The sequence below is a fragment of the Aricia agestis genome, chromosome 5 (genome assembly GCF_905147365.1).
Source record: "Aricia agestis chromosome 5, ilAriAges1.1, whole genome shotgun sequence".
Taxonomy (NCBI): Eukaryota; Metazoa; Arthropoda; class Insecta; order Lepidoptera; family Lycaenidae; genus Aricia; species Aricia agestis.
Window position 1 is genome coordinate 9,775,149 of NC_056410.1, and position 24,211 is coordinate 9,799,359.

General features: G+C 35.9%; 1 protein-coding gene across 3 annotated transcripts in view; it reads right to left on the reverse strand.

The window, feature by feature from the left end:
• Positions 1-24,211, reverse strand: part of LOC121727321 (PH and SEC7 domain-containing protein) — a 37,246-nt gene that overhangs the window by 8,726 nt on the left and 4,309 nt on the right. For 2 of the 3 annotated variants that reach the window (XM_042115085.1, XM_042115084.1), the window contains exons 2-4: positions 4,252-4,318; positions 2,553-2,606; positions 1,908-1,992 (exon numbers count right to left, since the gene is read on the reverse strand). In XM_042115085.1, the coding sequence (XP_041971019.1) occupies positions 1,908-1,992; positions 2,553-2,606; positions 4,252-4,318 (206 nt within the window). The remainder of the gene's footprint in view (positions 1-1,907; positions 1,993-2,552; positions 2,607-4,251; positions 4,319-24,211) is intronic. The other variant, XM_042115086.1, reaches the window with a different exon arrangement.

Genomic DNA, 24,211 nt, shown 5'->3' on the forward strand with positions numbered 1-24,211 from the left:
TTTTACGTTAAGTTTCTAAGGTTTTTTTTAAATTAAATTTTATGTTCTTCGTTTCGCCAGCGCTTTTTATTGGCTGAAGCCAAAGTATTAAGGGGAGGTTATTCCTAAATTAGCAGGCCGATGTCTGTCAGTGCTAATATCGACGTAAAAGACAATAAAATAACATTCATATCAGCGCGCCTTGTACAGTGGCGGTTACGACGATCGCCGCGTCCATGATAGGGCGAAATAGGAGAAAAAACCTTTTTACTTAGATAAAAAATAGTATAACTAAACATGTATCCGTACATTTCCCTGTAAAATTTTAATAGTAATCGAACTATCCAAATTATTTTTTGATTTAGTCCCTGTAAGTCCTATAAAACTGAAAATGTTTTTAAAATCGAGGTTGTTTCGGAATTTTTTTTTATCGAGTAAAATTATCTGTATTGTGTTTCTAACCGTAAAAGTCACTAGTTAAAAGATGTATCTATACATGTATATATTTTTCAGTTTTTTTTAATGACGCTTTCTTTAAAAATTACTCATTCTAGAAACGTGAATTTGGAATAACCTAGCCTTAAACAACGAACAATGCTGTTGACTAGATAAACTCCTTTAAAAACAAATTATGTTTTATTGGTAGTTGTCACACAGCATTTTTAAATTGTACAAGAAGAGTTTTAAGCAATTTTGACCACTGAACAATAAAATGATTTAACGCCTTCGCTTCGTTTTCTGAGCTATAAAACTTTACGAGTTTAAGTTTCGATAACCACTACTACTAGCTTTTGTCGCCTCAAAATAGAAAAAACTAAAACTAGGCCTAGCATTAAACTTTTAAATGGCGGGTCGTGGCAACGATATTAAGACTGTTGAATTTTATTGGATTGAAATATACTTTCGTCCCTACATACTTGTAATTTTATTTACCCTCCTGTTTTAAATAAAGTTTCAAACCCATTCGTGACGTAAAATTACTATCGAATACAAAGTAAACAGTCGTGACTCGTGAGTCATAATCGAATATAATGAAGACATTCTTCAGCCGGGGGAGGCATAAATTGAAGCAACGACGTTCCTAATAGTTATTTCGACATAGTCGATGGACAAATTTATTACACCACCCTCGCGCGGGGGTGTCTGCGGCGCATATGGCATCGGCTTATCGCGATCGGATATCAGCTGTCAAACGATAGGAGGGTCGGCTTTCAATTACCAAAACAAGGTGGGGCCCTGAGGATACGGGGAAGCCAACTAAAAATACACCACCGATAACCCCCATACATTACATGCGGTGCTTAATTAAAATAATTCACTCGCTTAATGCAATGTTGGCAGACCAGCCCCTAACACAGCTGATATCTAAATAGCTAAGCTCCGGGCCGATGTACGTCTGCGAACTTCCATTGACAGATCCAACTATCCATGTAACATTTGATATTGGAAAATGTTCGCAATTTCGTTGGCGCAGAAATTCCTTTATCTCGCGGGAGTAATACGTTTTTGGGATAAGAACTATCACCTGCCCGTTTGCGGGACTCAATGTATTTCATATCCAAAATCGGGTTCAGGATTCTATTAGTAAATGTAAAGGACATACAGGCACAATTTTTAAATTTCGTAAGTATGGATTAGCAATGTCACGTATCATTTTATCCTTCAACTGCGCTAATCTATATAATATATGAAACTCAAAGGTGACTGACTGACATGGTGATCTATCAACGCACAGCCCAACCCCTGGACCGATCAGGCTGAAATTTGGCATGCAGGTAGATGATATGACGTAGGCATCTGCTAAGAAAGGATTTTGATCAATTCTACCTCCAAGGGGTTAAAAGTTTGTATATAATAATACTTTTTAACGCGAGCGAAGCCGCGGGCTAAAGCTCGTCTGAGTATAAGCGTCAAGGAGATGTACTCACCTATCGTGCCTGACGCGGGGCCCGCTCGTCCGGCGGTCAGCCGCCGCAGACAGATACCGGCGCACGCTCGCTTTGATCTGAGGGTCTGCAACATCAACGCCATATCAGTCATCAGACCACCCACAGGCCAGAACACTATCATTACTGTGTACGCTACTAAGTATTTTAGAAGCTGCAAGGAACGCTTTGTTATGGTGAAGATTTGATGATTGAGGTTACGTTACCTTAGGTAGAGTTACTTACAGGTTAAGTTAAGTTAAAAGATGTTCGAAATAAAACGTAACATCATTAGTTTGTACTGTAATAACATCTCAAGAGCATACAATATTTATTACAACAATTTACCAATACGTTAAAGGACATAGAAATCTAAGCAATCATTGCGATTCTACTGGCGGTTGCTGTGTAAATATTCTTTACGAGACTCCAATAATAAAATAAAGCAAGAGATCGGGGTTACTCGGAGTCGGGTCCCAGGAAACACCTATAAAATTGCTTCATCTTATTTGTAGCGGCATTATTTCACAAACTCCACATATACACCGGGGACCACACGAATTTATTACTCGCAGACCGCAGCGGCTAGATCGTATGTCATACCTAGTATCTCCTACACGAGTAAATACTGATATTTTACAGACTTACCCTTCTTTAATCGAAGCGTGACAGGATCTGAAGACAGTCGCAAACATTTTAATACTGCAACGAAAATTTCTAGTATTGGTTATTGAAGCAAACAACATTCAGCAAAGAAGTTAAATGAGCAAAAGTTTTTAATCTCGTTGATAGTTTTAGAAAAAGAACGTGAGCAAAAGTTTTTATGTAATAAATAATAATGTAGAGTGTATTAAACAAGTAATGAGTACATTTAGGTAAATTGTTCTATATGTATTCAATGTGGTTTAGCCATTACCAACAGAGGTCTAATTCAAACTAATATAATTAGTATTACAACAATTAAATTGCCATAGAGTTTCAGTTCCCAAACGCGCTACTAAATAGTAACATAGGCTCATTATAAAAGACTTAAACGCATCTACATCATGATGTTTAATGTAGAGTCATCGAAGTTCCATTATCCATAGACAAAACTAGCATTTTACAGCTACAGTAGGGTTGACGATCTTTTCGGCGACTGAGGTTCAAACTGGAATTGCAGTATTGCGTGCAGAGCCCCGCACAGTTACAACGCAATCATTGAATTAGCGCCAATGCTAACATCAGGGCACGCGGAACAGCGAACAGTCCCTCCCAAGTCCCATTAGTACACGATAATTGACTGACTATTGACATTTGACACTGCTGAGTGTACAATTACCTACATCTACATGATTGATTGCCCGATTTAATTATCTTCTGCGATTACCAATACATGGTATCTAATATAGTACATATAATGCTAAGTACTCATACTGTTTTGCTCGATCGAGCAATCACGTCTAGCGAAACCCGCGGCTTGGACTTTCCGTCCCGTACGTCCACACATTCAGCATTGCTCGATAGTTTTACTCTAAATCGATATATTTAATTCCATCGAGCCGGCTGTGGCTGTGAATTTTGCGGTCCACACAGTAATTATTACTCGATTTGGAGTAAAACTATCGAGCAAAACCGTATGTGAGTACTTAGCATAAGACGAAAAACAAACAAGAACATTCTGGATGAGCGAGTGGAATGACAATAGGCCACTGATTGTCTGAAATTATACAAATATTCAAATACCGAAATAATTTAATGAGAAGAAACTCGGAGAAGGAAATAATTACATTTAGCCGGCGCGGGGCCGTCATTTAGCGCATTTTACTGCATTTTCAGTCGTATGGCCTGAAATATGATGTCTTGGACAAGTATAAGTACGAAGTATTCTTGTAGGGTGCGTTTTATCACTTCGACTTATTTTCTTGCATATTAAAAAAAAAACTCAAAACGACTTCGAGAATGTATTAAAACTTATAGCAATTAAATTACTTAGTGGCTTACGAGTTACGATAATTGGTGTTCCTAAAAGTGCTTTTAGGAATATCGCTCCGAAAGGGATAGAAATGGTGCGAGCTTTAGTTTATCGTGATCGCATCTAGTTTTGCTAAGTCACGTTTACTAAATCGGTTGTCGAAAGTTGTGGTCAGACGAAATACAGTTGAACTGTACAGGATTTTGTAGCTTTTATTGCTAGATCTATATTTTGTTTTGCTTCTAACTTCTAAGTGACAGACAAAACCGAATGTTATAGTTAATAAAAGAAGCGGAATTTTGCCTGATAATAATTTGCAAGTTATTAGAAAAACATTGAAAATATTATAATCTCAGTGGGTTAGCGTGATAGTGAGTTTGATCATTCCCTCACCTTCTCTGGTTGTGAACCGGTTGACATCGGTCCCGTTGACCTTGAGGAGCACATCGCCCGCTTCCACCTGTAATCAGATAACGGCTGCTTTAAACACAATTTCAGCAAAGACGTGCGACGTATGCGAGACAAATTGGCTTAAATGGATACAGCTAGAATAGAGACTGGATAAATACGTAGCCATCTCAAACTTTTTGGCTTTAGACTTTTGCAATGTCTCGCCGGATATTCCATGACATGTCCAATGTCCATATCTGTACAAGCATTTAAACAAGTTTTGTTTATTTCCACTTCGAGAATCATCGCCTGCTAATTGGCACATTAACCCAGTTTTGCTGCAGGTGGTGTTAGAGACAGAGTTCTGGTAGCATCTAGGACATGTTTATCTGAGTATACGATTGGATGTTGATCAGGAAATCAATCATGTCGGTGTCATGATCGTCGGCTCGTACGGTAACGTGTGGTAATCTGGCATCCCGATAACAAGTCGCATCACGCGAGCCAGCGGAAGTTATCAAGATCTTAATTTATTCAATATCGCTTGTTTCCTTACACCGTGGTGTTGGCTTGCAGCATGTATAGCTACAGCTTAAACATTGTACAATTTCAAAGCAAGAATGAGTAGAAAACACTACCTTTTACATGTCTTGACAAATAAAGAAGGATAATGGAAGTATGTACTTTTATATTACACCAGTATGAGCCACAGCCCGCAAGGTATGACGAAGATTTAGAACGTAAGGTATGACCAATAATAAAACCTGTAAATATTGATACAATACCTTTTACGTAGTGCATAGTATAATAAACATTTACTCACAATTAATGTGGAAAATGTTAATTGACATTCATAGCGAATAGCGAACTAATCGGAATGGAATCACAATACCACCTACAAATTATTAGTTTTTATATAATTATCATACCGCATATAAGTGGATTAGGTGAAAATAAACAAAGTATAACCTAAACATTATATTCGGGAACTTTTTGTCACTGTCTGTGTGTGTGACTGCGTGCCACTGTCTCAAATCTCAATAATTAAGACGAACTTATTCAAACGTTTGGACAAACGTGAAATTCTGCACAGGCGAACACTTTTAGAAGTGATATCGAGCAATACTTGAATGAAATGAACGAATCTATGAACAATTTCGTGGTAACATTCCGAATGATATCGGAAGCGTCGTCCACTGCTCTATATTCGAGGAATGTGACGATAAAATAGTTGATCCATGACATCGTTTAAATCCCTCTGTACCTATAAAACATTACTACGAATTCTACTAAAATTACTTCTGAGAACCTGGATTATAATATTAATATTTGTAGTAAGTATAAAACATTAGATGTAGCTACAGTCGTAACTGTAATTACTAATTATCATTATGAAAAAATATATTTTGGAAATATGGATAGGGCCTATAACCTAACCCAACTTGTAGACCAAACAATCTTGAAAGGGCAAATAATTTAAATACAAGGTTGCAAATTGCAATACAAGCAGTAACTAATTGTAATATTTACAATATTGTTTAGATACTTTTCTTTCATAATAAGAATTATATCAACAGAAAGCTACATTATGTTCCTATACAACTCTACAGCTAGAGTATAAGGTATTAAGGGAGAAAATAATAAAATGATCAAATAAAATTCGCGTTATATTGTGGTAACTGGTTATTCCAGCTTTGTTCGCTAACTGTACTCCTCAGCTATTTTATATCATTAAGTTTATTTATAGATTAATAAACTACTTCTTACTTGGAGATCTTTCCTATAAGAGTTAAAACTAATGAAACTGAATACAAAATATTTTGTGAGTAATGTACTCATAAGTCTGACATTATATATCGTACTTAATTGGCGAAGTCGTTAAAATTGCTCCGATAACTTGTTTACTCACAGACTCATTCACCTGAACCAGACGCTCTAATCGTTACACAAATTCCACTGTCCTCTAAAAATTGAACTTCACTGCTATGCACTGTTCAGTATAATATTATTATATATTATCGTACTTAGCTTCGGAGATCACACATTATTATAACGAAGGACAAACAGTATCGCAACTTCCTACCGCTATCAATGATTCACTGGCGAGCACGACTCGTTTTCACCACAAAAACTAGAATTTATTACACTGTAATCCACTTTTTACGCCGCGGACCCCGGGACCCGTTTTCGTCGCATCGAAATGTATGAAAATTTTTAAGTTCGGTGTCGCGTGGAGCGCGCGAGGCGAGCGCTCACCGCGACGGACGCTGTCGACTGTTATCATAGGGTGTAAACTTCTAACGGGGCTTGGGAGATAAATTGAATCGGGCGCCGATAAAGGGCCGGAAGTAGAGTTAGGAGAATCGGCCGCGGCACAGGGAGTACTAAGTGCTTTTGCGTTCGCCGTAATTTAACGTCCGCGCGGCCGACGTGCGGTCGATCCTTTGATGACTTGATTAATCGAATTCTGCGCTTTATTGCTTGAGACTCGTCCGCTAACGCGATGGAATCCAGACTAAAGATACTCGAAACGAGTTGCTCTCGAACGAATTTTGTTCGCCGAATCCGCTACTGCCGGCTGGTTGAAGCTGGTTTAGTGTGGTTCTTAATAATTATTATAACGTTATCAGTAGCATACAACATGACGTGTATGTTAATTTTATGATAATATCTATATGCGGCACTTTCAATTTACTGCTCTACTATTTTTTCAAACTCTACACTAAAATGAACAAATTTAATGGTCACAAGTCACACCTCAATCCCTATAACAATAGGGTTTCCCTGAATATTTTCATTTATTTCTATTAAGCCGTACATAGAGTTGAGAGATAAACCATAATTTAAGATAATAAATAACGTTTCACTTTCATTATAGTATGCCACCCCGTTGTTGTGTTATTAGTTATTACGTCAACACAGCATCACAGAATCGTGCAGTGCAGCGTCACAATATAACACAGAATTCATTACAAGTATATTTTGTGTTGCAGTTGCGATGACAGGATAATTTATTTCCCCGCGTTCATCGTGGCCACACTCTTCGCCAACTCGAACGTTATGAATCGGCTTACTCTCTAATCCGACACTTGAACCAAAGCGAAATATATGCAGAGCCCCTGAAACCCACTCAAAATTTGTTCAGCGGTTTAGTATTCATTTGCATGTTACGGGAGTGCAGATAGCATAAATTATTTTTTTCTACACTCTACTCCAATCTAACTCCAATATTTTTATTTCACCTTTAATATTTTCAGTCTACGAATAATAAATTATTATTCGTAGTTTTCAGTATAAACCTAGGAGAACGTAGAGACTATTGTATTCGGTATATTTTATTTTGCTCTCTGTCCCTCACAAATGTCTCTCTAAATGGAAAATCTGTTCAGCACCGTTCATAGTCAAGCATTAGAGAGTGCTTTTCGAATAAGAGTCCTATTATAGGACTTTTTAATGTAGAGTTGCTAGAGCCTGTAGGCTCTAAGAATATATTTACAATGCTGCAGCTGCAGTATTGTAAAAATATTCTTATTAGTTCATCTTCATGCTTAATGCGAGCCTGGCATTGTTCTTTAAATAGTGAGTAAAGAAAATTTTCATAAGCAGCCTATAAAAACGAAGGGAGAAGCGAGGACCAAGAATGGGAGAGAAATGATTTTCATTGTTCTGCACCACGCCGGCAAATGAGGTCATAGTTACTAGTTGAATTATATAACAATGTGCGGGTCTTTTGAATATGAAATAATCGGCCAAGTACGAGTCAAACTCGCGCACGAAGGGTTCCGTATCATTGTAGAGACAAAATTGTGTTTTGTGTATGGCAGCCCCCGTTACATTTTTATTTTATTTTTACATATTATTAATTATTAAATTATAATACAATTGAGGATTTTGTAAAAATTTCAAGAGCCTACCTGTGTCCTGTTGCCATTATTGAAGCCAAGCAAAAAATGGTGAAAAGATCACGTTTATTGTATGGGAGCCTCCCTTAAATATTTAATTTATTTTGTTTTTAGTATTTGTTATTATAGCGGCAGCAGAAATACATAATCTGAGAAAATTTCAACTCTCTAGCTATTACCGTTCTTGAGTTACAGCCTGGAGACAGGCAGACGGACAGACAGACATCGAAGTCTAGTAATAGGGTCCCGTTTTTACCCTTGGGATACGGAACCCTAAAACTGTTTGTCACTGCAATTTAATTGTTGGTGCAATGAAGTGTTCATTGACGTATATCTGGATTTATATTGAATATCGTTATAATTTCGAATGCAGCTTTCGACACAAACATATTTGGGTATAGATTATACAATTTTAATTTGGTTATTTTCATTTGCTTCCTGTCAATAGCCTATTCATTAAAGCATTCTAGGTTTTTTCGAAGAAGTTCTCACACTATTAGCCAAAAATGAGCTTCACTTTAAGAATATGCCTACTTACTAATTACTCGTCTCACGGACGGACAGAACTATTGTATAACAATAGCTTCTGTAATACATTCATCATTTAGATCTTTTTATTAGTAATTGGGTTAGTATTTTAGGCGCCACTCCTTAATGCCAGACGTGTACGTGGCTCGTCTCGCTCTACCCTAGGCGCCAACTCTACCGTGGATACCGTAATGTAGGAAGCTGTTTCATACATTATAAATAATTCATTATATTTAATATTCATTAACGATTTGTCGAATTAATAACTAACATGTAGGGTGAAAGGTTACATCTACATGAGCATAATTATAGTCAGGGCCGGATCTACCACATGGCTGTTAGGGCACAGGCCCAGGGCCCAGTGAATTCAGGGGTAAGACAAGTAAAGTCAAAGTAAAAAGTAGATGAAAATAAGAAAGTGCCAATAATTTTATTAAATTAAAACAGATAGCGTAGCTTGCAGCCTTCGAATCCTATACAATCAATCAAACTCATTCAATTCATTTAATTCTAGTCTACGTTTAGGTGTTACCTTAGTTAGTACCTACTTCGAACTGACATTCGCAATGTTATTATATCCCTAACTGTCGCGGTCGCACTCACAAACGAATATTTAACTATAATTTAATGAAGAGTTAGATATAAAATGCCCCCACTTATGTTATCTTCATTTACTTACAGTTAAGTAATTATTCGTCTCTGAGTGCGGCAGTAAGTACTATTAGCCCTGGGCTCCCTAAAACACACGGCCCAGCCCTGATAATAGTATATATGTGTACAAGCGCCACGCCGCGCCGGGAACAACATTACGAGCGTTCATATATCACGCCTACGGACCATCGAAGCCTACGCCCTATTAGCTATTAGTGAGCTATAGCTTTATGTTTTTATTATTTGCGTCTATTCCCTGCGATACGCCCACCGCGTGCTCCATCCGCCTAGACTGGAGAAGCTGATTCTAGGTATTTCTAGCTTGCAGAAGATTCGATGTTCGTTAGAGCGTTCGCAATAAGAACTCCCACTTGCTACCGCTCAAGTTGCAATGCTAGATCAAAGTTCCCATTTTTTTAAATCTTCATTTATCTCAACTTATCGCGTCACAAATAATTTAATACCACCTACATCCTCAAATTAATGTCCGTTTAGAAATTTATTTATTTATTTATTATGGTTACCAACAGCATATGCATTTAAAAAATTACAGTTGATAGTGTAGTACTAGAGTCTTCAATACCTGATGCACACACCTTTATAGGCAACACAACATTCATTAGTATAGTGTTAACAACAACATGCAAAATTACATTAAATAGTATTAAAAACAATTATAAATTATATTATGAACATAAATTAGAAATAAATTACAATTAAAAATCTGATCGAATTACATATTAGATATTAATAACATTTTAAGAGCAACACAAAATTGACTCAGGTAATAATATTATGTATACAAATTATTCAAATATACAACAACAATTTTATATTATATTACATTGATTAATTGTTTAATTGATTTAAGAATATCTCTTATGTACGGGATATTGAATTAATTATTGGTGGGTAACTCAAAGCACTTTAGGACTTTTTTTATGAAAACATTAAAGTTGTCATGAAAAATGTTGACACTATTTTCCTTTGCACATGTGTAGCTGTATAAGTCACACATACGCTGTGGTGGGGCATGCTTCCCCACGTTTGTTCTCCAAGGAGGCCCACGCAAGATTTTAGTTATAGGGTGTCGTGGTCGATTATAAGGGACAGACAGTGAAAACAGTTCCAGAAAATCACAGCAAGACACCTTTCCATTCATAATTTTGTAGAGCATGGCAAGATCGTGGATTTTTCTCCGAACACTCAGTGGTATAATCTTGTAGAAATTTAGGCGCTGCTCGTATGGACTCCTATGTGAAATGCCTCTGTCTGAAAAGGCCAAGTGTCTGGTGAAGTGTCTTTGAATTTTTTCAATTCTCTGAGATGGTTGAGAATAGGAAGGACTCCATACAGAGCTTGCGTACTCGACGTGACTGCGTACTAACGAGTTAAAGAGCAGTATTTTTGTAGCTGGTTTGAAACCTATTGTGTTTCGCTTAATGAGAGATTAACGCATACTAAGAGATTTGTTAACGACCGAGTTGATGTGTTATTGAATTTCAGCTTGCCATCCAACACAACGCCTAGATCTCGAACCTCGTTTACCTCGTCCAATTTCGTACCCTCTACGTGATAACAGGACGCGTGGGGTTGGCGTTTCTTAGTGAACCTGATGTAGACACATTTTTTAGGGTTTAAGGCCATGCCATTAGGAGCGCACCAACGACTTAAGGAGTCAAGGTCATGTTGCAGAAGAAATGAAGAAAACCAAATATTTTCGATTTTCTGGGTATTTGTACGCTATGCTTAGTTTTATGTGGTAATTAATTTAAACGTTGCGATTTACATTAATCACTCAGATTTAACTGATACATTAATTTTTATTAGGGTGTACAAACACCCTATTAAAATACTGCGTTTACCGCACTGATATTTAAACGATACTTGAACTATAAAACATATGAAATTAAGTTTATTTAATTAAAATAAATTTGTTTCTGTAAGCATTGATAGATTAATTATGTAAAAATATTTTAAATTAATGTGAGATAAGTATATTGTGTTCACACACGTTATAACAACGATGTAACTAACAAAAGTATTCGTGAATGTACTTTAGAAATAATATTTTAAAGTAGGAAAAGTTTTAGTATTTTTACACGGGCGCCTGGTTTTCTTTGCATCTTTACTACAATATGAAACAGGTTAAACAATATGAGCCACGTACTAGTTTCTCGTGCCTTATTCAAATCCTAGGATTTATTATGCATTAGCTTATCAACGTGTATTCTGGACTCGCGAGAGAAAACTGTGGCGAGAGTTTAGGAACTCTATAAGCCAGCTGTCAGCTAGCAATAATAAAAACATTATGAAACATTTATTATGTAACGCAATAAAATATTCATTTACGATTAACAAACTTACCTCTGCGGTTGAAATTGAGTAACTCAATATGTGGAGTCCGATATCAACCACAAAACGTGCCGTACTTTAAAAATAACTTTAGCGCTAGTAAAAATTATTATTTTCAAAACGAATATTTTTAGATTCTTATAAAATTTACGTGTAGCTTTTTGGAGGAAAATGTTATTATAGGGTGATCTTTTTATCAGCTCTATTTTATGGTCGACTGTAGCCTCCAAGTTTTTGAAACAATAAATAGGTGTATTTTCCACTAGGAGCGAATGGAAGGAAGCTAGTGTCATAAACTAAATTTCCGGGGACAGGAAAATGGGAAAATTTCCCACAATAGAAGTGTACTGTAATACTGTTTGTGGAGGGCGTGATCTTAAAATAAATAATGCATTTTAATTGTGTACATTTTGCGAATTTGTTTGCCGTATAGCCAATGCAATGGCCAATGCCATAAGCACGTCGTCGTCGGAGTTACATATAACTTTCATAGCTTGGCTCTGCATTGAGACTAACGAATTAGAGGTATTATTTCTAAAATTTTAGTTCAGGAATGAAAACGCTGGAGCATAATATTAACAATTACCATATCTTATATCTTTAAACGAGCAATTCTTGTATATTATATAATTGGAATCTCGGAATCGGCTCTAACGATTTTCATGAAATTTAGTATATGGGGGGTTTCGGAGGCGATAAATCGATCTAGCTAGGAATCATTTTAAGAAAATGTCATTTTATTCGTGTTTTATCGAATACCGAGTAAAGCTCAGTCAAATAGCTAGTATAGTTTTTAATTAGGTAAATAGGAAGTTTGACTTCTAGGTTTTTTGTGGTTACGTACTAAGAAGTAAATAGGTCCCCCCGTCAGGATTTTTGCCTTTGTCTGTAACTCTGTACATTATAAAACTTAAAAATATCCAACCAAAAATTTACCAAAAAAAAACTTTCCAAGTTATTACCGTGATATTGTTTACGGACATTGCCTACGATATAACGTATTAAAATATCCAACAAGAAGCGGACGTCCTACGGCTTTGTACTGCCGTAGAATATAAAGTACCACGGATTGAAACTACAGCGATATCCAATTTTTTTTTACCTCTGACAGAACCGTTATTTCAATGCCATAAGAGTTACAGAACATTACATCCAAGGTCCGTCACCTTCTTGTGAGTTCTTAGTTCTTACCGCGAGGACTTTATAAGTATACTGTAATTTGTATGGGACCCAAACAGTGCGACGCCTAGTGGCGAACAATGGTTAAAGTAACTTGATGTCATACGTGGTCACGGAGTGGTGATGGGAAATGACCAAAAACCCACATTGCACTCAGAATATTGGTATCCCTATCCTCAATAATATTATAAATATATAATCTGTCTATCACATTTTCACTCATAAACTGAAACGATTGATGACATTTGGTATGGAGTTAATCGGACATAGGAAAGTTTTTTTTGCGGAAAAATCTTATAGTTTGTATATAAAATTCTCGTGTCACAACTCCCCCAAAATGGCTCAACCGATTTTAATGAAATTTTCTATATAATACATTCGTTAGGCCTGAGAATAGATTTTTATCTATTTTTTATATTGATACTTACTAGAAATATTTTATATGGCAAATAAACGTTTGCGGGGTCAACTAGTGTACATATAAATTAATAAAAATCGATCAAGCGCGAGTCGGACTCACGCACGAAGTGTTCCGTACCGGTTAAAGCGAAAGTAGCAAAAAAATGTGTTTCTAGTGATGGGAGCACCTTAAATATTTACTTAATTAAAATTTTATTATTAATGATTAAAGTGCAAATATAATTAAGAATTTATTTATTATTATCATTCGTCAGTCCATCAGTCAAACATAATTCATGATTGACGGAATTGACTGTCGCTTGCATGAGCGTGTAATAGATGCCTCAATATTTGTTGCTAAAGCCGCAACAGAAATACACAATCTGTGAAAATTTCAGAAGTCTAGCTGCAGCGGTTCTTAGTTACAACCTGGGGACAGACGGACAGACATCGAAGTCTAAGTAATAGGGTCCCGTTTATACCCTTTGGGTACGGAACCCTAATAAAGGCACAATAAGTTTGCGGGCGTTATCTACTACTGCATGGGCTTACCGAGGGGGGTGGGTCGGGGGGCAGCAGCCCCCCCCCCCCCCCCCTGGATGATGTTGACGTCCCTACTAAGTATCTTATCTAGTACTTTTATCAAAAATCTAGTACTTTCATAGAAAACTTATAAAAGATATGAGCGATTCTTTCACAGAAAACGTAATAAATCGATTTGCCGAAGTCCCTCCAAAATTACTTTTGAAATAGACAATGTACCTGGTTGAAGAAATTATGTATCGAGTCAGCGACTTGGGCGACACTGTACAGGGATCACGTCCCTGCGGCGCGGACGGTCGACAAGTTTCCATTTAAAGCTCGCCCATTCCCGGGATATTTATAAAGCACCGGGACCGAAAAATAAGTTTTATTGCATTCTACGCCGTTGTTTGTCCACTCTAAATGTAGAGTAGCTAAACTCTGAGAACTTTCTCACGTTTTTTAAAAATCGGCCATGTGCGAGTCAGACTCGCGCACGAAGGGTTCCGTACCATTATAGAGCAAATAAGGCCAAAATTGTATTTTTTGTATGGGAGCCCCCCTTAATTTTTTATTTTTTTTTAGTATTAAATATTAAAGTAAGAACACATAAAACTAAGTCCTTTGAGAAAAATTCACGTACCTACCTGTTGCCGTTATTGATATACAGGATGCAATTGAACCTACCTGCCAAATTTTTTTTGGGGCTTAGGTATCATTAGGTGAGTCCATTAAACCAAAAAAAAAATAGGGTGTTAATTTTTTTACAATAACATATTTTATCCCAAAAAAAATCGATGCACAATGGTCACTTCATAAGTTCATAATAAAATTTACGATATTGCGACCGCTAGTTCATCGCGCCATCCAATCGGAAGACCGGTTATACGTAGGGGTAAAGCGGGGGTGACGTGCGGGGTGGGAGGCGGGAGGCCCGCCGGTCGCCGGCGACCGTTTAGTACCACGCGCGTAGTTGTATAGCTAACACGTAATTATTTTGTTTGTCCCGGCCCCCCCGGCCCTCGCGCTTTAATTAGTGTGTGTTACAATGTACTTTAACCACGATCGAGTGTTATGAAATGTGGAGGTGCTACATTTTGAGTGGCGAAAGTTTCCGCGGAACCCAGAGATTGTACGAGCAAGAAAGCCTTCCTCGTCTTCGTAACAGCTGATTGATGATTCTCGAATGCAGCAGCTGTACCCTGAATCTGAATCGCGAAACAATCAAAGACTCGGATTATGGACAGTTCGCACTGCGCAACACCTGCACACGCCTAGCCAGCCTCGAAGACATGCCTTTGACGAGATTAAAAGTGACAAAGTTGTGCTTAACAAATTTTTAAAGTCTTAAAGACAATGTGCAAAACGCGCTAGACGAGACGAGAAGAGCAAAACGGATTGCAGTTTGAACTATGTTAAGTGTAGACAAGATGGAAGTAAATAAGATTTAGAGGTGGGTTGTTTTGATTTTTAATTAGTTGTAGTGTATACATAAGTTAATTGAATTTTATAAATACGCCTAAATGCAAAGGATGTGGTTAAGATTTATTATCTAAAATGCTTATTTTTCATAATTAAAAAGTTGTAATTTTCCATTCTTTCGATGTGTACCAATTAATTTTATTCTAAACATACCTGTCTACGTCCTTAACATTTGAAGGTCCTAAGTCCGTCAAAGTATAAAGGGAAAATTCGCAACTTATGATAATAACAAGAATGCAGTGACGGATTAGCCCTTAATCAAATTAAGCAATTGCCTAGGGCATCACGTCTGAGGAGGCACCAGAAGAGTAAAGGTTCAAAGACAGATTCTAGTTGAGATACGGATAGGGGGGCCCACAGGCATGGATTACTTAGGGCATCAAGTAGTCTTAATCTGTCACTGCAAGAATGTCAATGGAAGGGCGGGGCGGGGCCGGGCCGTGCATGTGTCCATATTTTGTGGTGTTTGGTAGGGTAACTTTCGGAGGCTATTTCTCAAAATGTTAGTACTGAGTGATTATAAAAGAAGAAATACGTGTATTTTTATTTTTAACTAGGATCAATATATCCAAATTTGGCAGGCAGTTTAAATTGCACCCTGTATAGAGCAAATAAAATCGGCCAAGTGCGAGTCGGATTCGCGCACGAAGGGTTCCGTACCGTTATAGAGCAAAAGTAAGCCATAAATTATGTTTTTTTTTAAATATTATTATTAATTATTAAAGTACACATATAATAAAGGATTTTGTAAAAATTTCAAGTATCTAATTGTTACCATTATTGAAATCGAGCAAAATAGGCCAAAAAAATCATGTTTCTTGTATGGAAGCCCCCTTCAATATTAATTTTATTTTGTTTTTAGTATTTGTTGTTATAGCGGCAACAGAAATACACAATCTGTGAAAATTTCAGAAGTCTAGCTATAGCGGTTTTTGAGATACAGCCTGCTGACAGACAGACGGACAGACAACGAAGTCTTAGTAATAGGGCCCAGTTTTTTCCCTTTGGGTACGGAACCCTAAAACCCTCTTTAGACTTCGTATTGTACATTTTTAGGAGTCGCAACATACTACGAACTCAATGAGATTTCATATTATTAGAGCATCCTATAGTACCAAAAGTAACTTTCTTAAGAGTGGATGTACAAGGCGTGATACGAGCATTCACTTTAGTGGTACAACATATCGTTAAAAAACTTAACAGACAGGTCGAGATTTATGATCGTTACAGTTGATCGATGAATTTAATGAGTTATGGGGAAAATCGAAAGCATAGTATAATTGGTAAGGCGATACAGGTAACTGGTAGTGTATCTAGAGTAAAAGCTTACATTTTTACATTGAACTTAGAACCGGGGCCACTAGGGGTTCTGATTCTTAGGACTCGATTGTCTTTGACGTAGGCTTCCTCACTTGCGCGTTTGACAGCATGTGTGCGTGCAGCGTGACATTAGACTTAGAGGCTTGAGAATAGGACCCTTGGCCTTTCTAATTTTAACGATCTGACAAGATACGAGCAAAAACGCCATGATATAGAAGTCCAATAACAACTCACAGACAGTAGAGTGTATTACTCTATTTATTTACAGTTTTCAAAACTGTTTTTACCGAACGATAGGTCAGAATAAAGTCCATCGAAATTAGCAAATTAGCAATCAGCAAATACACAACTGTTTCGAGTACTAATAAAATTTCGCCAACAATTAAATATGTACAAAAAAGTAGAGTCTCTAATTTACAAGCACTCGATTCTTTCGTATGCGGGTACATAATCGACGAAAAAGCTTCAAATGGACATTAAGCTTTTTTGCTTAAGCTTTTTTTAACTCCTACTCTTCTAGCGGAAGAGTTTGAGTCTTTATAAAACAAAATTCAACCTTTTGGTAAAAACTTACTTAAAACTATCCACTCTTCAATGCTTATCTAGATTTACTATGTCTAGATGCAGTAACATTATGGAATATGATAATGAAGCTAATATTATAAAATATTATTTCAAAGCTGGAGTCACTGTTTGGTGAAGGTCGAAGCACACAATAGTATTTACTAATTACTAATTAGTAATTAAATTAGTAACCAAATCGAGATTTACACTTGCACTGTTCCTCGCTAGACTGTACAAGATTAAAAAAGCCCACAGTTTATCAAATTATTAATTTACCTACTAGACGTTCCGCGCGTCTTCGCCCGCGTAAAATTATTTCACAGAAAAAATATGGAATATCTAACACTGAAAGAATTTTTCAAATCGGACCAGTAGTTCCTGAGATTAGCGCGTTCAAACAAACAAACAAACTATCAAACTCTTCCGCTTTATAATATTATTCCGCTTTATTTAGTAGGTATATATTTTGCTTGTGAATATTATTTTAATTGACTTCGAAAAAAAGGAAGAGGTTAGATTTTTGGGTGTGGATATTTTTAACGCATCTACACATACATTATTAATCATTTGTCTTTCGAGTGTGTTTTAGCTTTTAATTAGAGCAATGGGTGATAGAGTCATCGTTAATTGGAGACCCAACAGACGTGCATCCATCAAGCGTTGGCATTGATTAAGGACGCGGCTGCCGACTGCTGTCCCCCCTACTTCAAATACACAAATTACTAATTATTATGAATTGTACGTTTGACTATTATACATATACGTATTGGTGGAACTAGATAAAACAGCACATATTTGTGACCTATAAGTTATAAGTAAGGCACTGACAAAATTGTATTACATTATCACTATCTATAAGCTAGAACTAGGGACAAAGCAACAATAATATTGACCAAAGAAATAAAATACTTTTAATCCACTCTTCTTTCGCATCAGACGAGGGAAGAGCATCTCTATATTTTGTCTACCCAGTGTGGATATTCAAATTAGTAAAAGAGTTACTAAAAAGAATCCAACTGTTTTTGATATCTAAGTTCATCACGTGATTGTTGTGATGACCTCACTCAAATACTTTAGTTTCTTTTAGCGAGCTGAGTTTTCCGCGATTATGTTACTTGGTCCTAATTTTATTGCAGACAGAAATTAATTACTGTAATATTATAATAAGTAAGTACCTACCAGTAATTATAGCAAGGATGCGGTACTGTGCTTCGTGTAAGAATTGTAGTTTGGTAAAGAATTCAATATCCATACTAATATTATAAATACGAAAGTGTGTATGTCTGTTACCTCTTCAGTCTTCACGCCCAAACCGCTGAACCGATTTTGCTAAAATATGGTACATTCTAGATACTTTATGTCCCAGGAATGGATATCTATGGATACTTTGTTTCCCGGAAACAGTTTCTGCGCAATAAACGAATTTTGGCGCGACGTCGGGCTTCATCTAGTAATCAATAGATTACTTTGTTTCAATTAATTGTTCATCAGTGCCATTCCCGGTGAACTATGAAACAATTTTTTTAATTTTTTTTTTGCTGAAGGCAGGTCAAGTAGCCCTGATGTCACTGCGACCCTTGAGGATCTATTATAATAATAATATCTATGGACGCTTCACACCACGTCAGTCTGGCCCCGTGGTAAGTACCTGAAGGACTTGTGTTACAGGTACCAGACAACGGATATATATTTAATACTTTTTATACTATACATATATTTAAGATTTTTATTATATGATACACATATTTATTACACATCCATGACCCAGGAACTTTGAAAAACTTTTTTTGTTCCGTCGGCGGGATTCGAACCCGCGACCCCCGGCTTGAGCTACCAACGCGCTCACCACTGAGCCACAGAGGTCGTCAGGTCGTGTGACTATGTAACAATACCACAATATGTATTACCACGTATTACTATTAACGCGTGGATAATTTGAAGATCCATAGTATGACATAAAGTATGCTCCGAATTTATCACGCTGGAAAACACATTTTATGAGCAAACATTAGGAATAAGTCATAACAATTAGGAGCGTAATGCTCCTCACAAAATAACCATCCACGAGTAAGATTAAACTTTACAATAATTTAGCTTTTACCATAGACATAATATAATGCTAAAGACCAACAAAGAGTGCGAGAGAGAAGAAAATCCTTTATGGAATTATAATAAGATGAAAAGAGAGAGGCAGTCTAATGAAAATTGTAACAACTTTTATTTGACAGGTCGTCAAAAGTCGTCAATCGTTTTTATGCCCTTTCGGTATTTGCAATTTATTATTTAAATCGTATGTTATTTTCAACAAATACTATTATATATAACAATAATAACTTGTGCTGTGAGTGATTGCAGTGTAAATCATAGGAATAATCCTGAAAAATATACATTTCACCCGTAATTAATCTTCATGTCCTAATTGCTACGATGTGTTTATTTTTGCTATATTCTGGTCTATAGTTCTCTATTTCAAATAAAATATTGTGAATCCTCCCTTTTACTTTCATATTTTGCGTAACTAAAGGTACCTACTATTGTTCCTATATTACACAAATTTTGAAGAAAAATTTTTCATCAAAATTTCTTACATATACGCTAGTGCTTGAATCAAATTTATCGATATGCTTATCGATATTTTACAATAACATAAATCTAAAATAAAAATCATTTACCTTTATATTTATCACCTTAAGCCCGGCCGCACATTATCCGAAATTTCTGATCAGAAAAATTCGGACGCCCGGCGGAACGCACTCTGTTCATACATTTTGTTGTAGACCCATCATACTAAAAGAATTTCTGACGTGTCAAAATGTATGAGCGGGGCGGGGCGTCCGAATTTTTGTGATCAGAAATTCGGAAAATGTGCGGCCGGACTAAAAAGGACATATTATCTTATTTTAACTAATATAATATAGTATAGTATAATATAGCTAATATAATATAACTACTATAATATAGAGTGACTCTAAAACTAGAGGAAGGTTTATATTTATATATCATAATCATTTGTTTTACAGATTCCCTCAAGATCCTCTAATAAGAGGAAAATGGCTGAAATTAATTGGGCGTGTTGGTTGGAATCCCAAGAAAAATTCAACAATATGTAGGCAAACATTTCATTGAAAATTTTTAAAGAAAAATTAGAATAAATACTATTTTGGTTAAAGGAGCTATCCCAACTTTATTTGTGCCAGTAAGTTTGACATACTGTTGCACTTGTTACTGAAGCAATTATTAAAAATAAGCAATTATAGGCAATTAATGCTTTTTAGTTCATTTAAGATTATACTTATATGAACTAAAAAGTATTAAATAATCCTTATTCTGTACTCAATCTTCATAATTTTGAAGTCGGTACCAGTCCTAAGTATATAAGTTGCTGTTACACCTATTCTGTCAGAGAACTGGCGATTAGGTTAGCTGGTACCGATTGCAAAATAATGAAGATTGAGAACAGAATTAATACTGAGTACAGAATAAGAATTATTTAATACTTTTTAGTTCATTTAAGTATAATATTACTATTGTCATTGCCTTGGAAGTCGGTTTTAATTTTTTGTTTAAAAATAATAATTTTACTCATTTTAGCTGTCCTTAACGTTTTCTATACTTACAGTTGGTGTTTTAAAAAATCAAAATCAAAATTGCTTTATTTCTGAACAAATCTAAAATAAAATATATTTTCAGAATACATGGTGCCTACCACCGGTTCGGTAACTAAGCCGACGAGAAGAACCGGCGTAAGAAACTCGCACGCCCACTTTTTACCAAAAAAAGTGAGAAAAAAATAATCTTTTAAAACAAAATTTACAATGCTGTAACTAAAAATTATACAATGTAAACATAGATAGATACATAATAATTGTAAGTCATGTAGAAGTAGCCTTGCAAGCAGTCATTCAGCATTCTACTCCCAAGATGTGCCATCAATTATGAAATCATTTTGGCTTTGGCACAAAACGTTCTTTGACTACTTTTTTAAATTTATTAATCGAAAGATTTTGAACGTTTTCTGGGACCATATGTTCCCATTTGAATATCAAGGAGTCACTTCGATTTCTCATTGTTTCCATCACCAGACCACCACTTTTGTGAACATGATACCTACTCGGAACAATACAATGTACAGCAAAAGAAAAAATTTGAAAATCGGTTCATAAACGGCGGAGTAATCGTTGAACATACATAAAAATATATCCACAGGCGAACGTCTAGACTCCTCCTGTTTGCAAGTCGGTTCAAAATAATTGTAATAAAATATTATGATATTTTATAATATGTATTTAATTTAAGAATAAAATATAATATACTATGTGTGTTGTTTACTTTCAACGTTTACTTTCAATGTAAGGACTGATTTACCAGATAGATTTTACCTGAGTAATAAATAAGTAACTATATAATGTGTTAAGTGTAAATTATTTACCCCTATAAGAACCTCATGTCATAACATATCCGACGATTGAAAAATCATTCCAAAAGATAATGTGTATCTACTTTTCAATCGTCACCTTTTTTTTCCAATTAAAATTTACGATAAATAATTTGAAATACAAATCTATCAAAGTTGCATATTATTTATTTCTTATAGAAACTCCGGTAAAATAACTCGAACGGACCAAACTATCGATAGCAAAATACTATACTATCGATAGTAAAATATACATCACTAGCACACGCACACATTGACAGATCAAAAATGGTCACGCATTTTCGAGTTGTCAGGTGGTCTTTACGACAGTATATATTATGTCTATGGCTTTTACATAGTAGAGGCTGTGGTAGAAGTAAGAATTTTCCTCCTGCAATTATAAACGCATTTAATAGAATATTTAACAAAACGTAAACTTTCAAAAAGATTTATTTTCAAAGGAATTTGAAGCCGTGACTATAACTGGGTCACCTTTTGACTGCACACTGCTGCGACGGAAATATCAAATAGGATTCAGTTTTAATGGTGACGACTGACGAATAACCATTATTGTTGTATGGAAACAATTGGACTGCTCCATTATCGATAAATACGCTAAAGCTATTAAAGTTTCTTATTCAAAAAATTTCAGAGTACCTACTTAAAGGAACATAGATTTTAAGATATTTGACCATGGCCTAGCTTTAAAGGTAAGAAGCTCAAGGATTCATTGAGCAATAATGGATAACAATGATTGCCATTTGCCACCATGATTGCGAAGCTGTCTATAGCATGCCCAATCGACGTCGATCATGGCAATCATTATAGACGACTGTGCGTTCGTATCTAAATATATATGTATTATACTAGCGACCCGCCCCGGCTTCGCACGGGTATGAAATATATAGCCACTGAAAAAAAAATGATTAAAATCGATTCAGCAGTTTTGATTTATATTTATTACTAGCTGTTGCCCGCGACTTCGTCCGCGTGGACTTCAGTTTATAGCGCGCGATGTCAACAAAATTGGTGTCAAAAGCTTTTATAAAAAAACCCTGGTACCCCTTAAATCAATACAGCTGTGCAGTGTGCAAACAATAAGTACTTCATTTTTGTATGTTAAACTTTATATATTATGCCAAATTTTAAAGCTTATTTAGCCCCCCAATTACACAACTTTACCCATAAACTATTTATCATTGATAGGTTTAGCCCCAATTTCACCAACGTCTGTTAGTGTTAACAGCTTGTTAAAATATCCTGTCTTCTCTTTCATTCATATGAAAAACGAAACGGCTAACGTGATACTAATTCGAGCATTAACTTTAACAGTCGTTGGTGAAATTTGGTCTTAAGGTTACGTCACTGCCTGCACAGATAAAGTACTGAGTTATTTAATACCGTAGAATAGATATAACAATCGAAAAAAATCGAGACTTAAATGTAAGATGATACCACCTCTTATAGAAAGACTTTTGAGCAAGCGTCAGCGCGATGTAGAAGACGCACGGCGCCATCTATTATGAATTTTTTGAACAAATTTACGACCCTTACAACCCTTTTTTCCAGTAAAAAAGTAGCCTATGTCCTTTCTCAGGCTTTAGACTATCAGTATACAAAATTTCATTACAATCGGTTCGGTAGTTTTGGCGTTTGGCGTGAAAGCGAGACTGACAGACAGACAGACAGACAGAGATACTTTCGCATTCATAATATTAGTACAGATTATGTGCACACTGCACAGCTGTTTTTGGGTATTTTGATTAATTAAGGGCCGCGCTACACCGGAATGGCAGCGGCGAGGCGAGCACTTTCAGCGCTGCCATTCCGGTGTAGCGCGCTGCGCGGCCCTAAGAGGGGTACCACTTACCAGGGTTTTAAAAAGTTTTTAAATTTGACACAAATTTTGTTGACACCGCGCGCTATAAACTAAAGTCCACGCGGACGAAGTCGCGGGCAAAAGCTAGTTATGAATAAAATCAATAATATATAATAAAGTAGGTATGATTAGTTCTGTTATAATAATGAAGTAAACAATAAAGCGCCATCTGTTTTCATATATTAGAATTAAAATGTTGATTGCATTGATATATTTTCTGGATGGAATATAGGCCAACACAACACACTCGAACTCCTTAGAAATGCAGTAGGAGTTCTATAAGATAAGATAGATTGATTATTATTATAGCAAGTGATAATATTATTAAACATAATATTCTAACGTATTAAAAACTATAAACAAAAACATAATAACTAATAAGTATGATTAGTTCTATGTTACAACGAAGTAAAAAAAAAGCGCCATCTGTTGAATCGTATTAGAACTAAAATGTTCATTGCATCGCGTCGATATATTTCTGGATTTTGTATAATATTATACATAAAATATATTTAAGATTTTTGAAATATTATTTTAATACACATCCAAGACCCAGGAACATTGAAAAATTTTTGTTCCGCCTGCGGGACTCGAACCCAGGACCCCCGGGATGAGCGCTGGCCACGCGCAATGCGAATTCATTTTCATCGATATTTTCATGGAAATAAGATATTTTCCCACATCAAAATGTAGCCTATGTCCTTTCTCAGACTCTAGAATAACTGTGTACAAAATTTCATTGCAATCGGTTCAGTAGTTTTGGCGTGA